The sequence below is a fragment of the Tamandua tetradactyla genome, chromosome 5 (genome assembly GCF_023851605.1).
Source record: "Tamandua tetradactyla isolate mTamTet1 chromosome 5, mTamTet1.pri, whole genome shotgun sequence".
Classification (NCBI taxonomy): domain Eukaryota; kingdom Metazoa; phylum Chordata; class Mammalia; order Pilosa; family Myrmecophagidae; genus Tamandua; species Tamandua tetradactyla.
Window position 1 is genome coordinate 29,374,291 of NC_135331.1, and position 21,038 is coordinate 29,395,328.

Genomic DNA, 21,038 nt, shown 5'->3' on the forward strand with positions numbered 1-21,038 from the left:
CCATGGAAGGGAGAAGACAGGTTGCAGCCCTCCAGGAAGGTAAGAAGCCTAAGTCTCCCCAAGTGAGATGAGCCTGTGAGAGGGGAGAACTGGAGAGAACAGAAACAAGGAGACCTGGGGCAAATTCGGGAGGAGCGGATGGCTGAAGAAGAGAATCTCAATGAGACGGGATTCTCTGCATCTATGAGGGAAGGGAAGGAGATTCAGAGGCCCATGGTAGAAATGGGAAAGGTCAGTGGGTGAAGGACAATTGAACTCAATGGGGTAGGAACAGATAAGTGAGGGGGCCTGGGAGGACAAGGCAATTCATTGGGGGGTTTACTGAGATGAAGTGAATGGGGATCTAGAGGTGGCAGTCAAGGTCATAGAGGAAACATCCCATAGGAGATGAACTGAGGTAGGGTAGGATCAGGGTACTGAGGCAGGGGCAGGGATGAAGGGATGCTGAATGAAGCACAGAAACTAAGTGAGGCTGGGCCTAGGGTATGTTGTGGGATGGGCTGAGACAAGGGTTCCCTGAAAGGCAGAGGGGTTGAAGTAAGCTTGACTGGGAATAAGGGGACAACGAAACCAGTGGTGAGGGGACAAACCTAGGTATCTGGGGTGAACAGAGGCAAGTATTGGGGGAGGGTGCAAGGAAAGGCTGGCAGGATTGGTATGAGGGGAGGTCATGTTTGACTTAGGGAACTTCAGCACACAAAAACTGAGTCCAGGCTCATGGATTGGAGGAAGCCAAGAGAGGAGAAGAGAGCTGAGCCCAGGCCAGAGAAGTATAGCCATGACATTCCAAAATTATAGAAAACATTTTATTTCTTTGAATTTGTGAAAAGATATTTGTGGCATATTGCATATGAATAACCAAGCGATGTTTCTACTATTCCTTAATACTCATCTTCCCATTAGCAAATCTCCATGAAAGTACTGCCACAGCTTGCAGTGAGCCTTATTTTTTTATAAAATGATTTTTAAAATAACATTATGCTTCTCAACAATATATTAAGAATTTAGTAAGCTATTTGTCATTAAGGTTGCATATGAGGTAATACATTACCAACTTTAGCAAATATGTAGATCTAACAGATATTAAAAATAAATATTTTTGCCAATAATTTAGAAAGAAGACATAAAAACTATAAATGTATATCATTTAAGCCCACTATGAGGCATTAAGTTTGTTTCAGATTGATGAATCTAAACATTTTCACTTCAGTATGACTGGAGGTCAGATAATCTAAACATTTTCACTTCAATATGACTGGAGGTAAAAAAAAATACTGTTCTGAAAAGAATAGTATCTGTACACCAAGCTAAACTGGGTGGGTAGTAGAATAACAGCCCCCAAATATGCCTATGCCCTAATCCCCAGCAGCTGTCAATGTACTGCCTTATATAGGCAAAAGAAATTCTGTAGATATGATTAAAGGTACAGACTGAGATCAAAGACGTAGATGGGTAATCTGAATTTTCTTAGTAGACCACAATGAATTACATGAGTTTCTAAAGTTCAGAACCTTTCCTGGATGAGAAATGAGATGAAGAGAGATTCAAAGAGCAAAATGGGCTTGACATACAGTTGGTGGTTTTGATCATGGAGGAATGCACCACAAGCCAGCGCATATGGGTGATGTTTAGAAGCTGGGGATAGATCTCAGCCAACATCAGCAAATAAACAGATGTCTCAGTTCAACAAAGACAAGGAACTGAATTGCACCAACAAACTTACTGAACTTTAACAACAGGTAAATTACATTGTCTTGCATTTCTAGCCAAGTTTCTTATAGTGGCTAAATAATAAACTTCATTTAAACTTCAGTTAAAAGTTACAGGAATAAATATCAGCCTGAAGGAATTAATTTATAATACACATGCCTTAAAGAGAATTTGCCTCTCACAAATTCTCATTCTCTGTACCTAATCCAAACCAAAAATAATCAACAAAAACATAACGAACATGTTACAGGTTCAGATAATATGGTAAGTGAAACAAAATGTGGAAAGGGGCAGTCTGACTGAGGTCTGTCATTCTTCCAAGAGACCCAAAAACGCACCTTGTGCTTAGGAGACAGTTAATCTGGCTCCTAGCACAAGGTGATAATTCTGGTCTCACTTCTCAGGAGTGCTTGAGAAAGATAAAAAGCCATGCTCTAGCAGATGGAGCAGTCTTTCATCAACTAGAACATCCCTTCCCCTTTTGTCCATAGTATTATGTAAACATTTACTGGACTGCTTGGCCAAGTATGTGAATTATTTTTTAGCACCTGGCTCAACCCTGTGGTTACACTGTTCCTCATGGGAAGAGAGCCTTATCTCTCACTTACAGTACATGAGAGGTGAAGGTGGACCATCTGCATCAGCTGTGAAGTAGGACCCATTGGCCATGGGGGATCAAATTCTACTAGTGATGTTAATTTTCCTCTTTCTCTTTGGGAGTAAATGTTCCATCTAGAGGTGGCAGTCAAGGCCATAGAGGCAACATCCCATAGGAGATGAACTGAGGTAGGGTAGGATCAGGGTCCTGAGGCAGGGGCAGGGATGAAGGGATGCTGAGTGAAGCACAGAAACTAAGTGAGGCTGGGCCTAGGGTATGTTGTGGGATGGGCTGAGGCAAGGGTTCCCTGAAAGGCAGAGGGGCTGAAGTAAGCTTGACTGGGAATAAGGGGACAATGAAACCAGTGTTGAGGGGTCAAACCTAGGTATCTGGGGTGAACAGAGGCAAGTATTAGGGGAGGGTGCAAGGAAAGGCTGGCAGGATTGGTATGAGGGGAGGTCATGTTTGTACCTGTATAAGTCGACTGTTTTCTTAGTGACACCACCACCTGCATAGATTCTATTCTTGAGGTGAGACTCCTTGAAAGTGTCCAATCCCTACAGTTTGTGTGTCAACAAAGCACTCTATGGCACGGGGAGGTATAAGATTTCATCAGCTCAGTCATCCCAGGGTAGTGCCAGCTTCCTGGGGAGTACTGGACCAAGGTGCTGCCCTCCCTCTAGCCACATAAGCACAAATGTGATGCAAGAAATCTCTATATGAAGTGACATAATGATGTGGTGGATGGGGTACTCAGGAGGTGGGGCCAAAAAGAGCGGGAAATCATACTGTCTGTAGGCCACCCGCATACTTCCATGCCTCCTTACAACTGCCAGTGTTTCAAGGATTTCATATGACTCCCAATTGGAGTTTGGGCCCTGTGCCGGTAGCTCCACTGAGTCAGGGCATTGCTTAATACAGCATTTTTGAAAGTAGATATTTTCCTGAAAGTGAAATACATTAATTAAAAAAATAGGTATGGGACGGGCCATGGTGGCTCAGCAGGCAGAGTTCTCACCTGCCATGCCAGAGACCCGGGTTCAACTCCTGGTGCCTGCCCATGCAAAATAAATAAATAAATAAATAAATAATAAGTATGAGCAATAGACAAGGGAGTTTCACATGGCTTGGTTAGTACATTTGATGAGGGGGAATTGCAGACTCAGATGTCTCCTGGAGAAGCTAAACACTGACTCATTGCTGCAACATATTCTTGCCTGTATGGAGTAGGACAACCAATAGGACAGGGACAGAGAAGCCAGTTTAGTCTGGGTGACTAGGATCACATTCCCATCTGTGTGCGACTTCCCACAAAGTAACATCACCTAGAAGATGGTTCAAAAGGCTATAACTGTCATTCAGATAAAGGAAAGATACCTGGTTACATCATCTCACACCTGGACAGTGCATGAATGAGCCAGTACTACCTTGGATAGGATTAGAGATATTAACAAAATGAGGGCCTGCACAGGGGAAGGCCCCAGTATCTTTCCTTTTGTCCTGAGGGACAGTACTAGGTAAAGTAGGAGAAAAGATTCTCCACAATACCCCACTTTGGGATGGAAGCAACACAGCATCAGCTATTTTCACTAAGTTACCTATCCCAGGAGGAAAGTAGTGCACCAATCGAAAGCCATGCCAGAAAGGGAACACAAAGAACTACCAAGGAAAGACAAAGAAGGGTGCAGAAATCACCCATACAGCAATGTAGCTTTGGTTACAAAATCAGGGAATAGACAAAGCAGAAACGGATGGGATCCTTTCAGAAAACCTGCTAACATTATGAGGGCAGATGCTGGCCCCTGTACATAAAAGATTCAGGTTCTGTTACAAGCTGTAAGAGCAGAAGGATGAAGGCTCACAGACTGGGAAACATTTGGAATTCTGCAGAGTGGCCCAATGAGTCATAGATACAGACTAGGAAATAGGAATGCATGAGATTGCTAAGGCTTCCCTGTGTATGGACCAGGACAGTGAAGAGGATAATTCTGATGGTGAGCCTGGTAAGTCAGATAGGAAGGATGCTCCCCATTGCCTGTACTTACTCCTTTAAAAAGAATGCTTAGAGGTGGACTCAAGGAATATGGGTTTCCACCAGGGTTCAGAAGTCCTATGACCCCATAAAAGTGTATGAGGAAAGGAGGAGTACAAGCTTCATTGCGTCTCTTAGATATAGTGGATTAAGTGGCATAAATCACAGGCCTCTGCAGAGAAATCGTTACAGTGGATAACAAGAGACATTCCTAATGATGGTAAGGTTTAGTTCGTGGAGGAAACTGCAAAACTCAATAGATATAAATTCTGTCATAGATAAAATCTTTGTAAACATATATTATGGATATGGGGCAGCAATTCTCATACATAAGGTGTCAGCTGGAGCCACTGTTGTAGCTGTGGAGAAACATCTCTGCAAAGTGTTCAGATATCCAATCAGATCTAGGTACCTCATTTATAACATGTGAACCAGTAAATAGGCACAAACTCATCCAACAGTAATGGGACAGGGGGATTTTGGAATGGACAACTCAAATAACATCTATAAAAAGGCCATCAGAAGAACAACTTACTGGGTGGTGACTTAAAGGTATCTGGGCATTGAACAACGCAGTGCAAGGAAAACAAAGCATTGAAGTAAATGTTGGGAAATAATGAGCTTTAAGGGAGTAGAGGACCAGGGAGTTCTCCATTTAGGCCACAAATGTGAAATTCCAATCTCAATATACCTGACTGTTCTATTTTCTTACTGGGATGCATTCACCATGGGTGGACTGCAGTGGCATTACCAGAAAGGCCCGATTACAAATTGGAGGTGATGCAGATACCTCCCTCCTGAAAATTAGACACTGTAAACACTGGCATTCTAAAAATTGACACACCCTATGCCTAAAATTGTACTTTCTTCAGTTATCTATGCTCTTGTTGGTGAAAGTGGTTTTTTTTTTTATTTTTATTTTTCCAGTAAAATACTAATGTATGGAATGACGCACTGAAAGATTCTGGATTCTGGGGAACTTTCTGGCAAAGAACCCACGAGTCTACATGATGTGTTTTGTATTATTTAAACAGTTTGTTTTTAATTCCTTCATAAACTTTTATGCCAACCTAAAAGGGGATTTTAAAAGAGAAGTATTTGTGTATCATAAGATCCTACCTCTACAGTGATTTTATTTATCCATACTTACATTTATGCTTACCATGAATGTATATATAATAATAGTTTAAGAAGCATAATTTTGTATTCCAGATGTTTGAGTTAACATTTAAAGTTATTTTTTGATTAATTCAAATCTTCATCTTTGGAACGCATAAAAAGATAAGTAGAACGGGGCCAACATAATAGATTTTCAACAATTTTTTGTTGCTTACATATATATAAGTACTAATCTACTGTATTAATCTTGCTTCATGTTACTTCTTACAAAATTCATCATTCAGGATACCCATGTCACGTCACATTTCTACATTGTTCTCCTATATAATTTCATTAGTAAGTCTTGTTCAAAATCTTGACTCTTGGTGAATTTTCTGCAAAAGTGTCCATATAAAGTATCGCATTTTCCACTATGAATTTTCTGATGTGAAATCAAGCTGTAGATGTTTCTAAGTTGACTTTAGGATTGTGGTTTCCTCAGCATAGGAACATTAATGCTAAAGGAATGAGTGATCAGTGGAGACATGCCTTCATTCATAACTCCAATAAAAATTTTATATGGTGTGAATTCTCACTTGCCCTATAAGTATTGCCGTACGAATTAAGGGTTTCATGTAATTTTTCATGAATAACATCCCCAGCATGAATTACCTGGCGTTTCTTCAAAGGGCTTCATCCTCTGGTAAAGACTGGTCTATCAGTTGGAGCAATGCATGAAGATGCTTCCACTTTCATTAAATGTATATTATGAGTTCCCTCACATTGCATATCATCAGATCATCTTACTAAAGGCTTTATTACAAAGGTGACATGTATATTGCTCTTCTCCAGCATGAACTGGCTTGCATTGATGAAGTACTCAGGATGACTAAAAGCTCTACCAGACTGATTACAAATGGTGTTTCTTCAGTGTATATTTTCTAATATGTTTAAAGGATAACAAGAGCTGAAATCTCTTCCATATTCAAAATATTTATAGTATGTGTTATCTCAAGTAATCTAATGTTTCAACATTGACTGAAGCCTTTCACATATATGGCATTCATAGAGTTTCACTAGTTTGAATTCTCTCATGTTGTCTAAGGTTACAAAAATAAACTAAGGCTCCCCCAAATAGGTTACTTTTATGATGTCTTTCCCCTTTGAGTTCTCTCATATTTTCTCAGGTCAGAACCTTTTGTGAAGGCTTTCCCACATAGATGACATTCATAAGGTCTCTCCGGTGTGAATTCTCTCATGTTGTCTCAATTTAGAACATTGAGTGAAGGCTTTACCACATAGATGGCATTCATAGGGTTTCTCCCCAGTGTGAGTCATTTCATGTCTTCTAAGGCTAGCATAATGGGTGAAGACTTTCCCACATAGATAGCATTCATATGGTTTCTCTCCAGTGTGAATTCTCTCATGTTCTCTGAGGACAGAATATCGAGTAAAGGCTTTCCCACACAGATGACATTCATAAGGTTTCTCTCCAGTGTGAGTTCTCTGGTGTTTTCTCAGGTCAGAACATTGAGTGAAGGCTTTCCTACACAGATGACATTCATAAGGTTTTTCTCCAGTGTGAATTTTCTCATGTTTTCTCAGGTTAGAACATTCATTGAAGGCTTTCCCACATAGGTGGCATTCATAGGGTTTCTCTCCAGTGTGAGTCCTTTTATGTCTTCTAAGGTTAAAATTATGGCTAAAGACTTTGCCACATAGATTACATTCATAAGGTTTCTCTCCAGTGTGAGTTCTGTCATGTTTTCTCAGGTCAGAACACTGAGTGAAGGCTTTCCCACATAGATGACATTCATAGGGTTTCTCTCCAGTGTGAGTTCTCTCATGTTCTCTGAGTGCAGAGCATCGAATGAAGGCTTTCCCACATAGATGACATTCATAAGGTTTCTCACCAGTGTGAGTTCTTACATGTTTTCTCATGTCAGAACATCGGACGAAGGCTTTCTCACATAGATGACATTCATAAGGTTTCTCTCCAGTGTGAATTCTCTCATGTTCTTTGAGGGCAGAAGATCGAGTGTAGGCTTTCCCACATAGACGACATTTATAAGGTTTCTCCCCAGTGTGAGTTCTCTCATGTTCTCTGAAGGCAGAACATTGAGTGAAGGCTTTCCCACATAGATCATATTCATAGTGTTTCTCTCCAATGTGAGTTCCATCGTAATGGGCAAGGCCAGAGCTTTGAATAAAGGATTTACCAATTAGATGACATTCAGATGATTTATATCTGGTGTGAAAAAGCTTTTGTTGATTAAAAGATGACTGGTCACTAAGGGTTTTTCCAAACAGATTGCTGAAGAAAGGTTTCTTTCCCTTGTGAGTTAATACATGCTGACCCATTTTGGAACTGTGAGTAAATTCTTCCGGCAATCCAATACATATAATGCCATTCTCTTGAGTATGAGAATTCTGCTTCTAGGAAGTAGATAAAACACCATAAAAGGTTTATCCAAAAATCTGTTCATATACACATGAAGTCTAAACTAAACATTCAGTGACAGTCTCTAAGTAAAATCTTTCTCTTATGAGTTACATACTATGTTGTCTTCCTGCACACAAAGGGGTCTTCACTTTTGTAGGCACTCAACTGCAGAACTATCTCATCAATTTTGAAGATTTTACAATGCTTCAAATATATGAGCCATATTTTTACAATTACATTTTAATAAAAACTCAGGTTACACTTTGGGTTGAGATTAATTTTTTCCTTAATTCAAAATATCACAGACTTTTTCTGGATTAGCACCTAAACTTACAGTTAAGGGATTATACTAATTTCCTAATTTATCCCACTCCAAGTTATCTATTTGGAAGTTCAGAGGTCACACCTATGATGCTTACCAATGATGAGATGGTAGATGTGTCTTTCCTGCAGATATTTTGCATGGATGGCATTTCTTCTTTTTCAAAACCATTTTCTCTTCCTGAAACAATGAAAATAAAAAAAAAGAACTGCTAGACTATCATTATGGAAACGAAAATACTGAAAAGTCCTACATGGCCCTATAATTGTTTCAATTATGACAGTTACCTGAGAATAATTATCAAATTAGCAGAAAACTTCATATGACATGGACAATTAGAAAATATTTTCAAGATTGAAGAAAATTTATCTTAAAAATAGTACGCTGAGGAGGTAAAGAGAAAAAACCATCAAAGAGGAGGATCCATTAAGAGAAAAGTTTTAATCCAATAGCATACAGATATCCATTTTGGTAAGTAAACTAATGACCACACCTGAGGAAAATTTCACCAGTATTGACACCTACATTTCAGAAAATGGTAATTTACTTAAGGAAATTTGCAGGTGATATTTTCAAGAACCTACTCATTCACTGATAAGGCTCCTCATCTAGGACCCTGGAGCTCACCTGAATTCTGGCTTGGGAAAAATCCAAAACCTTCTTCCCACAATTCCTCTCCTTGATCCAACTTGGAAACTACACCTGATTTACAGGCCTGATGTCCTGTTAGTCAGAAAAAAAAAAATCAAGGGAATTTTGAGTTCTATGCACTTAACACTATTATTATCAAGTCCAGGGAGGGTAACTATTTTAGTTTCCTAGGCTGCTTAAGCAAATACCATGAAAGGGGTTGGATTAGACAATGGTTTTGAGACCAGGAAAATGTCCAAATCAATATATCATCAAGGCAGGCGCACTCACCTCCCTCCATCTTGGGTTCGGTGAGTTCTGCCCAGAAGTACAGAAATACCACCCCCCCCCCCACTTCAAATTTCCTGGTCTACTTTTCTTCTTTCTCACCCTTTCACCTCCTAAACCTTTCATCTGGTGCCGGAAACCTCCACATGGCCAGTGACAAGGGCCCACCACTACATACACAAATAGGCCGAAATTCCTTATGTCCAGGCTTTTTTCCTTCTGCGCTCCCGCCCCTCCCTTTGCATCCTCCTCTCCCTCACTCTACCCTCTCCTCCCTCCAGCAGCGCGCCAATCGCCAATCGCCATCTTGCCTTTCCCTCCTCATTTCTGCTTCGGTGACATCTCAGTCGCCATCTTCTCTTTCTCTTCCTCCTTCTGTTAACTATCCTGGGAGGCAGTCAACCAAATGCTCCTGTATCATTAAGCCCACATGCGCACTCACCTCCCTCCATCTTGGGTTTGGTGAGTTCTGCCCGGGAGCGCAGAAATACCCCCCACCCCCACTTTAAATTTCCTGGTCTACTTTTCTTCTTTCTCACTCTTTCACCTCAAAAAAAAAAAACAAAAACATGTCATCAAGGCAATGCTTTCTCCACAAGACTGTGGCATTCTGGGACTGACATCTGGTGACCATTGTCCATAGCCAATCACATGGTAGCATCTCTTACTTCTATTCTGAGTTTTGCTGATTTCAGCAGCTTACTTTAGATGGCTTTCTCTCTTTCTCTCCGAATTTTATTCTCTTATAAAGTACTACACTAACAGAATGAAGGCCCATCCTGACTGTGGTGGGACATACTGGAACTGAAGTAACCTCCTCAAAATGCAATATGTAAAATGGGTTCAAATGCACAGAATGGATTAGATTTAAGAACACTTTTTTTTTCTGCAGTACACACAGCTTCAAACCACTATAGTGACCAAAAAAGGATAAGTTCCCATTGAAGGTCAGCCAAGAGAAATGTACCTTGAGCATAGAACATTGACAATTTTTTACCATCAAAGGTTTAAGTCTTGACCTTGTGCCCAAATACCATAGTTTATTTATTTATTATTTATTATATTATATAATAAATACAATTTATTTATTATCCATAATAGCTTATTAATAGTTTAAAAAATAATCCAATAAATAAGTTCCCTTAGAGCAGTATAAGTTTATATGGAAAAGGATTTACCTACTGTTTTTATTACTATAGTCTGAACTCACCAAATCCCTACAACACAATAAGTATTTAAGGACATATTTAATTCACTCATTTAACCTTTCAGAAAATACTCATCGAACTCCCACACCTGCTCTGAACATTGAACAAAAAGAAGGAAAACAAGAAATTTGTGTTCAATAACAGTACATTTTACTGTGATAAAAATCTAGATATAACTGATAAGTATAGAAACAAGTGTCTTTTAGGCAGTGTGATGATTAGGTTCTAGTGTCAACTTCACCAAGTGATGATGCCCAAATTTCTGTTTAGGCAAGCACTGGCCTGACTTTTGGTGCAAGTACATTTTGTGCCTGGTTGAAAAACTGGAAGACTGGTATATTAAATCATCAGTTAGTTGAATACATCTGTGACTGATTACATCTGCAATCAACTAGGGTGCGTCTCCCCACCAACATTATCTTTTTTTTACAGTTTTTTAAAATTAATTTTTAAATACAAAAAACACCAAATAAATGCAAACATTCATAATTTTTGATCATTCCATTCTACATATATAATCAGTAATTCACAATATCATCACATAGTTATATATTCATCATCATGATCATTTCTTGGAACATTTGTATTTATTCAGGAAAAGAAATAAAAAGAAAACAGAAAAAAATTCATAATACCATACCCCCACCCCTCCCCCTCACTAATCACTAGCATTTCACTCTAAATTTATTTTAACATTTGTTTCCCTATTATTCATCTTTATTCCATATGTTTTACTCATGTGTTGATAAGGTAGATAAAAGGAGCATCAGACACAAGGTTTTCACAATCACACAGTCACACTGTGAAAGCTATATCATTATACAATCATCTTCAAGAAACATGGCTACTGGCACACAGTTTCACATTTTCAGGCAGTTCCCTCCAGCCTCTCCATTACATCTTGATATCTATTTAATGCGTTAAGAATAACCTCCAGGATAACCTCTCGACTCTGTTTTGGAATCTCTCAGCCATTGACACTTATTTTATCTCATTTCACTCTTCTCCCTTTTGGTCTTTTCTCAATCCCCTGATGCTGAGTCTCAGCTCATTCTAGGGGTTTTCTCAATCCCTCAACAAGATAATTTAATCAGCTGTGGGTATTTAAGGGATAAGAGAGTGCTTTCACTGCTTCTTAAGCCAGCAACCCTCTCTTGTGGAGTTAGTTCACTGAGACCCTTCATTGGAATGACCAGCTTCACAGTATGCCCTATGAATTTTGGACTCTTGCATTCCCATGGTTGTGCGAGACACCTTTGTAAATCTCATATTTATAGATCTCTCCTGTTGGTTCTGTTTCTCTAGGGAACTCTGACTAACACAGCTTGGCATTGGGTATAGTTCTTGAGAAACAGAATTTTAAAAATGGGTTCTTACAATAGGTTTTCTACTCTAATTAGACTCAGAGGCACTAAGGACACTGTTTACAATAATCAGGATGGCACTGAGAGTACATGGGGAGAGTGGGCAAGAGAGATATGTAAAACATCACCATTAGATTCTGCTAATTATAGCTCATATGAGGCAAGGCTCTGGCTGAGAGTATTTCTGACACCTTTATGGAGTTCTGTGGAATTATAAGGCATAATGATGTTGGTTGGTAGTTAGATATACTGGATATAGTGATGAGGAAAAGGGATGAAGGCATCAAATTTGCAACTTAAGTGCCATGTGAATGATGTAAAAGAGTCCATGTTCAAAGTCTGTGGTAGCAGACTTTGAGATGTCTGAAACCCAGACATACAGCCTCATTGTGCAAGTAGCAGATTTACAACATAAATTAAAATCTCAACTTGGAGAGTGTCTGCTGTTAAATTAAGGGCTTTGAAAAAGAATGGGAACCTGAAACATGGGCTGGGGATATATGGTTTGATAATGATGGTGATGGGAAGATGGAATCCATGAAATACGCTGAACATTTGCCAAATAAATTTTAATGAGCTTCCCTGAGGAAAGAGCTTCCTAACCTCCTACCTGCCTTGAAGAATAGCTTCCCAACCTCCAGTCTGCCCAGAGGAGTCTACCATCCAACCTCCACCTTACAAGATTAACCCTACAGTGCCTGCTAACACTGTAACCATCTTCACTGGGGAAACAGCCTTCATTCCTGTTTCTCCTGTTTCACAGAAAGAAACTGCAAAGGAATGTCCTGAAGTAACATGACCCACCCCCTAAAAAGACCTTGTTCTTCAAGACCTAAAACTAAAGCACCAACAGGTCCCGAAAGGTGAGGTACAAAGTGTGAACCATGAGGAGGTATGCTGTACTGCAGAAGAAATGCATGAGTTTTCCAATCTTTATTGACAGAAATCAGGGGAATATGCATGAGAATGGATATTAAAGATGTTGTATAAATGGCAGAGGAATATAAAGTTTGATCAAGATACTGATATAGACACACTAAGCAGAGATTCTGCATTCAGTGTTGTCACTCAAGGGGTTAAGAAAGGGCATTAACAGTTCGTATGGATGACTGGCTGAATCATGGATCAAAAGGTGGCTAACACTACCTGAAGGGAAAATGCCAGTACTACCCCAGTATAATGTAGATGAGGAGACTTAGAGGCTTATACTGGAATACTGAAGTAGATTTATCATGGAAGACCTGGTCACACACTCCAGGAATCTCCCTCCAGAAGACACATCTTTCACCAGAAACCTGAGAAATAAATTTGTGAGACTAGTACCATCATCCCTTAAGGGCTCTGGAGTTACTCTTCCCAGTAAGTCAGATATTACTGTGGGACCTGTTGTCACTGAGCTGGAATCCTTAAACATGATAGAGGAAGCCATGTGGTGACAGTTAATCTTCATAGACAAGGTAGTTGTGGCCACCAAAATGGACAGCAGACTCAAAGTAGGGGTCAAAATAATCTGACTTGGATATTTTTAAGGAGGCAGGACAAGATGGTAGCATAGTGAGGTGTGGAACATAGTTTGGCCCCCAGAGCGGCTAGTAAATAGCCAGGAACAGTACAGAACTGCTAGGGCTACATTAGCAACCAGACACCCAGAGTACACCAGTCTGGACCAAGTGGACCGGCTAAGACCACCCACAGAAATGTAAGTCCCACAAGCTATGGAAGCTGATGTTCCTCCGCTACGGTCACGGTAGACTGGTTCCCCAAGGGAAAAGGAAACAGACTTTATTAGCAGCAAGGGCTTAACCGAACTCTAATTATAGAATTAATTAACAAATTATGACTATAGAAAATAGGCCCCAACACAGATAAACCTGGAATAAGTGCTAAAGGTACTAGGAGTTTGTGCCTGGAAGAGAGGGGTTGGGGCTGATGGAAAAAAAAACAACAACAGGCTTTTAGAGTCAGTCAGGACAAAATACTGGAAAAGGGTTGGGCCCCCCAAAAGGGGGGCACATAGAGTCTGGAGATACAGAGCAACACAGCAACTTACGCTCTTGATTGACAAACCCAAGGAGCAGGGTTGCCACTCTGAAAAAGCTTTTTGTTTTGTTTTTTCCCTACTCCTTAAAAGCTCATTAGGTAGAACTGAAGCCTTCTCAGGCTCCAGCACTACCCGAGGCAAAGGTTGAAATATGCTTGTCTGAGAGACAAAGTCAGGTGAAAAGAGTAAATTCCCTAAAGGCTGTATCTTCAAAAATAGGGCCCAGCTCAAGCAGAAGCCCTCCTTCAAGGAATTTAGGTCCCAGAGACTGGAAAACTGAAGCAATTAATGCCAACCTACAACTTCACCTCTGACTCAACCAGGGAGAATCTGTTCAAATTAAAGGGACCACATCACTTTACACTGGTGGAAAGCCATGTATAGACAAGCACCATATGCTGGGCAGGACAGAAAAAGGACAGTCTAGAGGTTACATAGGAAAGTCTGACAACTTGCTGGGTCTCACCCTCAGGCAAAACTGATGCTGATGACTCTTTCCTCCTGAGAAGATGGCAGTCTGGTCTGGGAAAATCTGACTGGAGTCTATAATATCTGAGAAGACCCTCCTTAAAAAAACAAAAACAAAAACAAAACAAAACATGCTCCACACAGGCAAGGTAAGAAATAGAAAAATGAGAACTAAAAAATTCTGATCAATTAAACAGAACCTATGCTGTCTACAAAAAGCTGAAATGAATGTCAAAGAACAGATCGAGAACAAAGCCATCCAGTAAGAAAATCCTACATAAATAAGTGAAAACAACCCCAACAATAAACTAATTAAGGAAACCAAATGCCTAGATGCCAGCAAAAAATACCAAGTCATACTAGGAAAATCAAAGTTATGGCCCAGTCAAAGGAAGAAACCAACAATTCAAAAGAGACACAGGAGTTGAAACAACTAATTCAGGATCTTAGAACAGATATAGAAAATCTCAGCAAAACTCAAATCATGAGTTGTGGGAGGATATAAGACATTGGGTGAACAAAAAGAAGAAATTCAAAATTTGGAAAAACAAATTACAGAAGTTATGGGAATGAAAGGCAGAACGGAAGAGTTGGAAAAAACAATGGAAACCTACAATAATAGATTTGAAGAGAAGAAAAGATTAGTGAGTTAGAGGACTGGATAACTGAAATCTGACACACAAAAGAAAATATAGGGAAAAGAAGAGAAAAATATGAGTAGGGACTCAGGGAATTAAATGACATTATAAAGGGCATGAATATTTGTGTTGTGGGTGTCCCAGAAGGAGAAGAGAAGGGAAAAGGAGGAGAAAGACTAATGAAGGAAATATTCTCCTATGAAAAGGCAAAAAATTATAGATCCAAGAAGTTCAGCATACACCAAACAGAACAGATCCAAAAAGACATGCTCAAGACACTTATTAATCAGACTGTCAGATGTCAAAGAGAGAGAATTTTGAAAGCAGCAAGAGAAAAGCAATCCATCACATACAAGGGAAGCCCAATAAGACTATGTGTGGATTTCTCAGTGGAAATCATGGAGGTGAGAAGGCAAGTAGTATGATATATTTAAGATTCTAAAAGAGAAAAATTGCCAACCAAGAATTCTATATCCAGCAAAATTGTCCTTCAAAAATGAGGGTGAAAAAAAAATTAAAAATTAAAAATGAGGGTGACTGAGTGCATGGGTGGTTCAATGGTAGAATGTGCAATCAACTTCCATGAGACTCAGATTTGATTCCCAGATCATGCGTCTCCCCCTCCCCCCAAAAAATGAGGGGGATAGTATTTGTCCTTTTTTTCCTGACATTTAATTCAACATACAGCTCTTAAGGTTCATTCCTGTAGTTACATGCTGTTTTACTTTGCAAGCTGCCAGAAAGCAATACTCCAGAAATGGAACAGCTTTTAAAAAAGAGAATTTATTAAGTTGCAATTACAAGTTTACATGTTTTAAAACCATGAAAATGCCCAAATTTAAGCAAGCCTATAGACAGGTCCAATTTAAGACATCCAGGTGAAGATACTATGGTTCAAGAAGGCCAATGACATTCAGGGTTTCTCTCTCAACTGGAAAGGCAAATGGCAGTTGTTTTCTCTCTAGGCTTGTTTCATGAAGCTCCCTTGGGGGCATTTTCCTTCTTCATGTCCAAAGGTCTCTGGTGGCATGGGCTCTTGTGGCTCTAAAGCTTTTTCCAAAATGGTTCCCTCTTAAGGTCTCTGGCTGCCTGGGCCCTTGTAGCTCTAAAGCATTTTCCAGTGGTTCCCTCTTAAGCAACCCCATCTTGAATAGGTGGAGACATATCTCCATGGAAACCATCTAAGTAAAACTTATGACCCACAATTGGGTGGATCACATATCAACAGAAAAAAATAAAGATACCGCTTAGCACTACTGAATGAGGATTAAAGGACATGGCTTTTCAGGGGTATATAACAGATTCAAACCAGTACACATGCCTCACATTTTCATTCCTTCTCGCGGCCTTTCAGAAGTCCACAGAATATATATATATCAGAGTTCCTTACCACACTGCCCTCCAAGGGGTGCACCTCTCATTTCCCTACCAACAGTGAACAGGTACATTTCTTTCAGAATTTTCTGTTGAAGATGACTGTATAAAGATAGAACATTACATTGTAACTGTGATCGTGAAAATCTTGTGTCTGATGATCCTTATATCCAGGGTGAGTAAAAAATAACAGATGAGTAAAAAATATGGATAAAAAATAAATAATAGTGGGAACACCTATCATCTTGTCATCTTCCACTTATGGAGAGCTCTCTGTCTCTATGTTTTTGTAAATTGTGTGGAATTTCTTCTATTATCTTCTTCTCCAGTCAACCAATTTATCTCTTTGTTCAAACTGGCATCTAAGTCTCTCATGCTTTCTAAGCCTGCCTTGAATTCACCAGGATTGTCTCTCTTCTGAATTCCCTTAACCATTTTGTCCACACAACTTAAGGTAACTTTTGCATAGTGCTTGTGTAATGAAAGAAGAATCATTTTATGGCCTCTTTCTTTCACAAGTAAACATTTTAATGAGGGCAATGGTGATGTTTCATATCTTGTATTACCCCATAGAATCAATATTGCACATTGCCTGGGATATAGTAGATCACTTAGTTCTTGATGTTTCTATTATTAGCTACACTTTTCAGTGCATTGACTGGTTTGCCATGGAGTCTTATAATACTTTTGCAATAGAAGAAAAACATGGTATCAATCAACAGACCTTGGGATTCTTCATGAAAGATGCAATCAAGAAATTTATTGTGACTCCATGTATTTTATTGCCTGTGTCTTCACTTCCACTTTGCATTATTAAAATTGGGGGTGATTATTCTTTTACATATAGCTAGCTGTTCACCTTAGTTGTTTCTCTGGTGCGTGTCACAATCTATGCTGATTATATTGCCCCTTTATCTGACAAATTCACACCTTTGCCATAAGGAAAGCTTAAACAAAAAATTGAAGTAATGGCAAAGAGTACTGACTTTTCTTTGACTAAGGTGTATTTTGTTATACAAATAAGAAACAAGGGTGTAAAAATTAAGAGGTGCTTGCTGTACTAGGCCTTAAAGTGAAACCCTGGAATTTGGGACACACAGCCAAAAATATCATTAGCCAGACTCTTTCTTGTGTTTTTTCTTGTTTGCTATATTAATTGGTCAAAAAGGAATTTTTGCTGCATATAGTGTTTCTGACAGCCATCCTACTCTAATTGGACTACCGATCATCTTTCAGTTTATTTCTTCACCTTACAATGAGGTTTTTTCTTATTGCCTAACAAGAAAATTGCAGATTTGAGTTTCGAGCTGATGCATTTGCCAAGAAACTTGGGAAACCTAAGACATATTCCGCTTGAATCAAACTAAACAAAGATAACCTGGGATTCCCTGTTTCTGACTGGTTATCTTCAATGTGGCATTATTCTCATCCTCTGCTACTAGAGACTTCAAATTTTGAAAAATACAAAACAAGACTGAAATGCTCAAAGTCTGAGACACCTAAAGTCTGCAACTGAAGACATTTCTGATTATTTTTGTCCAAGCAGGAATTGATCCAGCTCTTGATGTTTTTAAACATTTTTTAAGAAAAATTATTAAGTATAGAAAAGCCCAGATTTAAACACATTTATTATCTCATTTTAAAAATGAATTTAATAATCTATTTCTTAAAGAAAACACTGGATACAGTTTTGAGGATTAATGGTTTTAAAGGTACAGTTTTCTTTTATCTTTGACATCTACTTTACAATCAACTTGTAAAATCATTTGAGAAGATACAGAAGTTGTTTTATTTACAAATTCATATGGAATCTGCATATAAGGTGCTTGGGTGCATATGTCTGAAAGAGAGAATACTGCTTCTGAGTCTTCTCTGTAAGGTAGAAGCAGTGATTCTTAATCATTGTGTTCCTACCTAAGCTGAAGTTTATTTTACTTTTCAGAGAGTTATGATTTAACTTGGCCAATCAGTGTTTTAAATAAGGAAGAAAGATAGTTGGTAAGGCTGATTTTATTAAAATGAAAGTAGTTAGAAATACATCATTTTACCAGATTTCTCTGTTCCCTCTCGTACTACACATTGATCAGGAGTTTTTATAGTGCTTTGAAATTAGGAATTACTTACAGAATGTTTTTTAATCACTATTATTGTTTTTCGGAAGATCTCAGTCTTCACCTTTCTTTCCACCTAATAGGCATGTTCACATGGGTAAACTGTATTATTTTTCAAAACTTTCAGCTTTTTCTTATTCATATTCTCTTATTCAATAAACAGTGCATTCTTCCAGCTAAAAAATAAATAATAGGGGGAACAAAGGGTAAGATAAATTTGGTAGATGGAAACACTAGCGGTCAATGGAAGGTGGGGTAAGATGAGTGGTATGGGATTTGGGACATATTTTCACAAATGTTCTAAAAAATAACCATGGTGATGAATACACAATTATGTGATGATATTGTGAGCCACTGACTGTATACCATGTATGGAATGTATGTGGTACGAAGATTTCTCAATAAAAAAATATATATAAAAATAAAAGGGGGAGATTAAAATATTTTCAAACTAACAATCACTGAGAGAATATGTGACCAAAACACTGGCTCTGCAAGAAAGACTAAAAGCTGGACTACAGGCAGATACAAAAAGGCAAGAGAGAGAGGTCTGGAGAAGAGTGTAGAAATAAAGACTACCAGTAAAGTTAAAAGGGGAAAAAAAATTAGATATGACATATAAAATCCAAAAGACAAATGGTAGAAAAAAATATTGCCTTTACTGTAATAATACTATATGTTAATGGATTAAACTCCCCAATCAAAAGATACAGACTGGCAGAATGGATAAAAAACATGACCCATCTATATGCTGTCTACAGGAGACTCATTTTAGACCCAAGAACAAAATAAGGTTAAAAGTGATAAGTTGGGAAAAGATATTTCATGCAAATAACAATCAGAGAAGAGCAGGAGTAGTTCTACTAATATCTAACAAATTAGACTTCAAATATAAAACAATTAAAAGAGACAAAGAAGGATGCTATATATTAATAAAAGGAACAATTCAACAAGACAACAATCATAAGTATTTATGCACTGAGCAAGAGTGCTCCAAAGTACATGAGGCAAAACATGTACTTTGGAGCACTGACAACACTGAAGGGAGAAATAGACACCTCAACCATAAGAGTTGGAGATTTCAATTCCCTACTCTCATCAATGCCAGAACAAATAAAGAGAGGATCAATAAAGAAACAGATAATTTGAATAATACAATAAATGAACTAGACTTAACAGACATTTACAGAACATTATGCCCCACAACAGCAGGATACACATTTCTCTACTATGCCCTGTGTTTAAGGTCAACGGAAAAGTGTAACAACCTAATCCAGGCAGCACTATGAAAGGCCCAAATACTTCAAGAATAAAGGTCTGCATCACCCTACCAAGCAAAGAATCACAGCCGGCTTAAGTGACTGCTGAGGATAAAGGGAGTATGGATTGGGTAGCAGAAGAAGGCAGTGATAAAAATGAACTATAACCATGACCAGTTACAGAAATGAGGACTGTGACTGCATGCATATTTCCTCCCTATTTTGTTGAGTACATATGCATTTGTACATAAGCAAGCATCTTGCTTTCCTCTTATCATATGAAATCAGTTGGATTGTTCATGTTATAGCATTTAAGTCACGGGATATGAAGTATAAGAATGAATGTTACCTAGAGACTTGCACCCTATTCTGGAGAGATGTACTGCATTTCCAGTTGTATGCAGGACAGTTGAGCACTGTTAGGTGAAATATGTCTGTTATTGTGTTCTGTTTTGAAATTAAACATGTTTCAAGGTGATGTGCATAGCTGCCACATTGACAAGAGGATAGACTATGATGGTTAAGTTCTGCTATCAACTTGGCCAGGTACTGATGCCCATTTCTCTGGTTGGATAAGTACTGGCCTGACTTTTGCTGCAAGGCTATATCGTGACTGGTTGATAAACCAGAAGGCTGGTGTATTAGGTCATCAGTCAGCTGATTCCATCCGTGGTTACTTACATCTGAGATTAACTGAGATGTCTCTCCTACCAAAAATATAATCCAAACAGCTGAAGACTTTCAAGGGAGAAGAGAGACTTTTTCACTGTTTTTTCAGCCAGCAAGCCTCTCCTGTGGTATTCATCCAGACTCTTATTGGAACTACCAGCTTCACAGCCTACCCAACAGATTTTGGACCCTTGCATTCCCACAGTGGCATGAGATACCTTTATAAATCTCATATTTACAGATATTTCTTGTTGGTTTCTTTTCACTAGAGAGCCCTGGCTAATACAATAACTTTTTCCTATTACAAAATAATATAAAATGTGTACATAAAGTATAAAAATAAAATATAAAACAATATGGACAAGCTGTTGTAGATACTTGTTGAGAGGATTAGACAGATGGGTAAGCTCAAGAGACTCACCCACTGAGAAGAGATGACTGATATTTTCCAGCATCACATCTGTGAACAGCCTTCTCTGGGATGTATCCAGCAGAGCCCATTCTTCCTGAGTAAAATCTATAACTACATCTTTCAAGTTCACAAACTCCTAAAAACATCAAAGAGACTGGTGTTCAGAAAGGATGATCTGCCAATGTCCAGAGTAGGATGACAGAACAGTACTGAGGAAGTGGTGACAGCATTTGAGTTTTAAAAGCCATATGATTCGCAGTGCTGAACAGTCATCCACCTTTCACATTCACAGATCCATACACATACACACACTGATTATTTAGGACTCCACTATAAAAGCATATTAAAAGACATGATATAATAAAACCTGGAC

The 21,038-nt window shown here is 38.7% G+C and overlaps 1 protein-coding gene and 1 pseudogene across 1 annotated transcript in view; one reads left to right on the forward strand and one right to left on the reverse strand.

The window, feature by feature from the left end:
• Nucleotides 1–347: 347 nt before the first annotated feature.
• LOC143683919 (uncharacterized) overlaps nucleotides 348–21,038 on the reverse strand; it is a 61,352-nt gene continuing 40,661 nt past the window's right edge. The window contains 5 exon segments of the mRNA XM_077160415.1: nucleotides 348–6,674; nucleotides 6,676–7,874; nucleotides 8,301–8,383; nucleotides 8,831–8,926; nucleotides 20,675–20,801. Of these exon segments, the coding sequence (XP_077016530.1) occupies nucleotides 6,584–6,674; nucleotides 6,676–7,874; nucleotides 8,301–8,383; nucleotides 8,831–8,926; nucleotides 20,675–20,801 (1,596 nt within the window). The 3' untranslated portion in view covers nucleotides 348–6,583.
• On the forward strand, nucleotides 16,836–17,692 carry LOC143683920 (CAAX prenyl protease 1 homolog pseudogene; annotated as a pseudogene).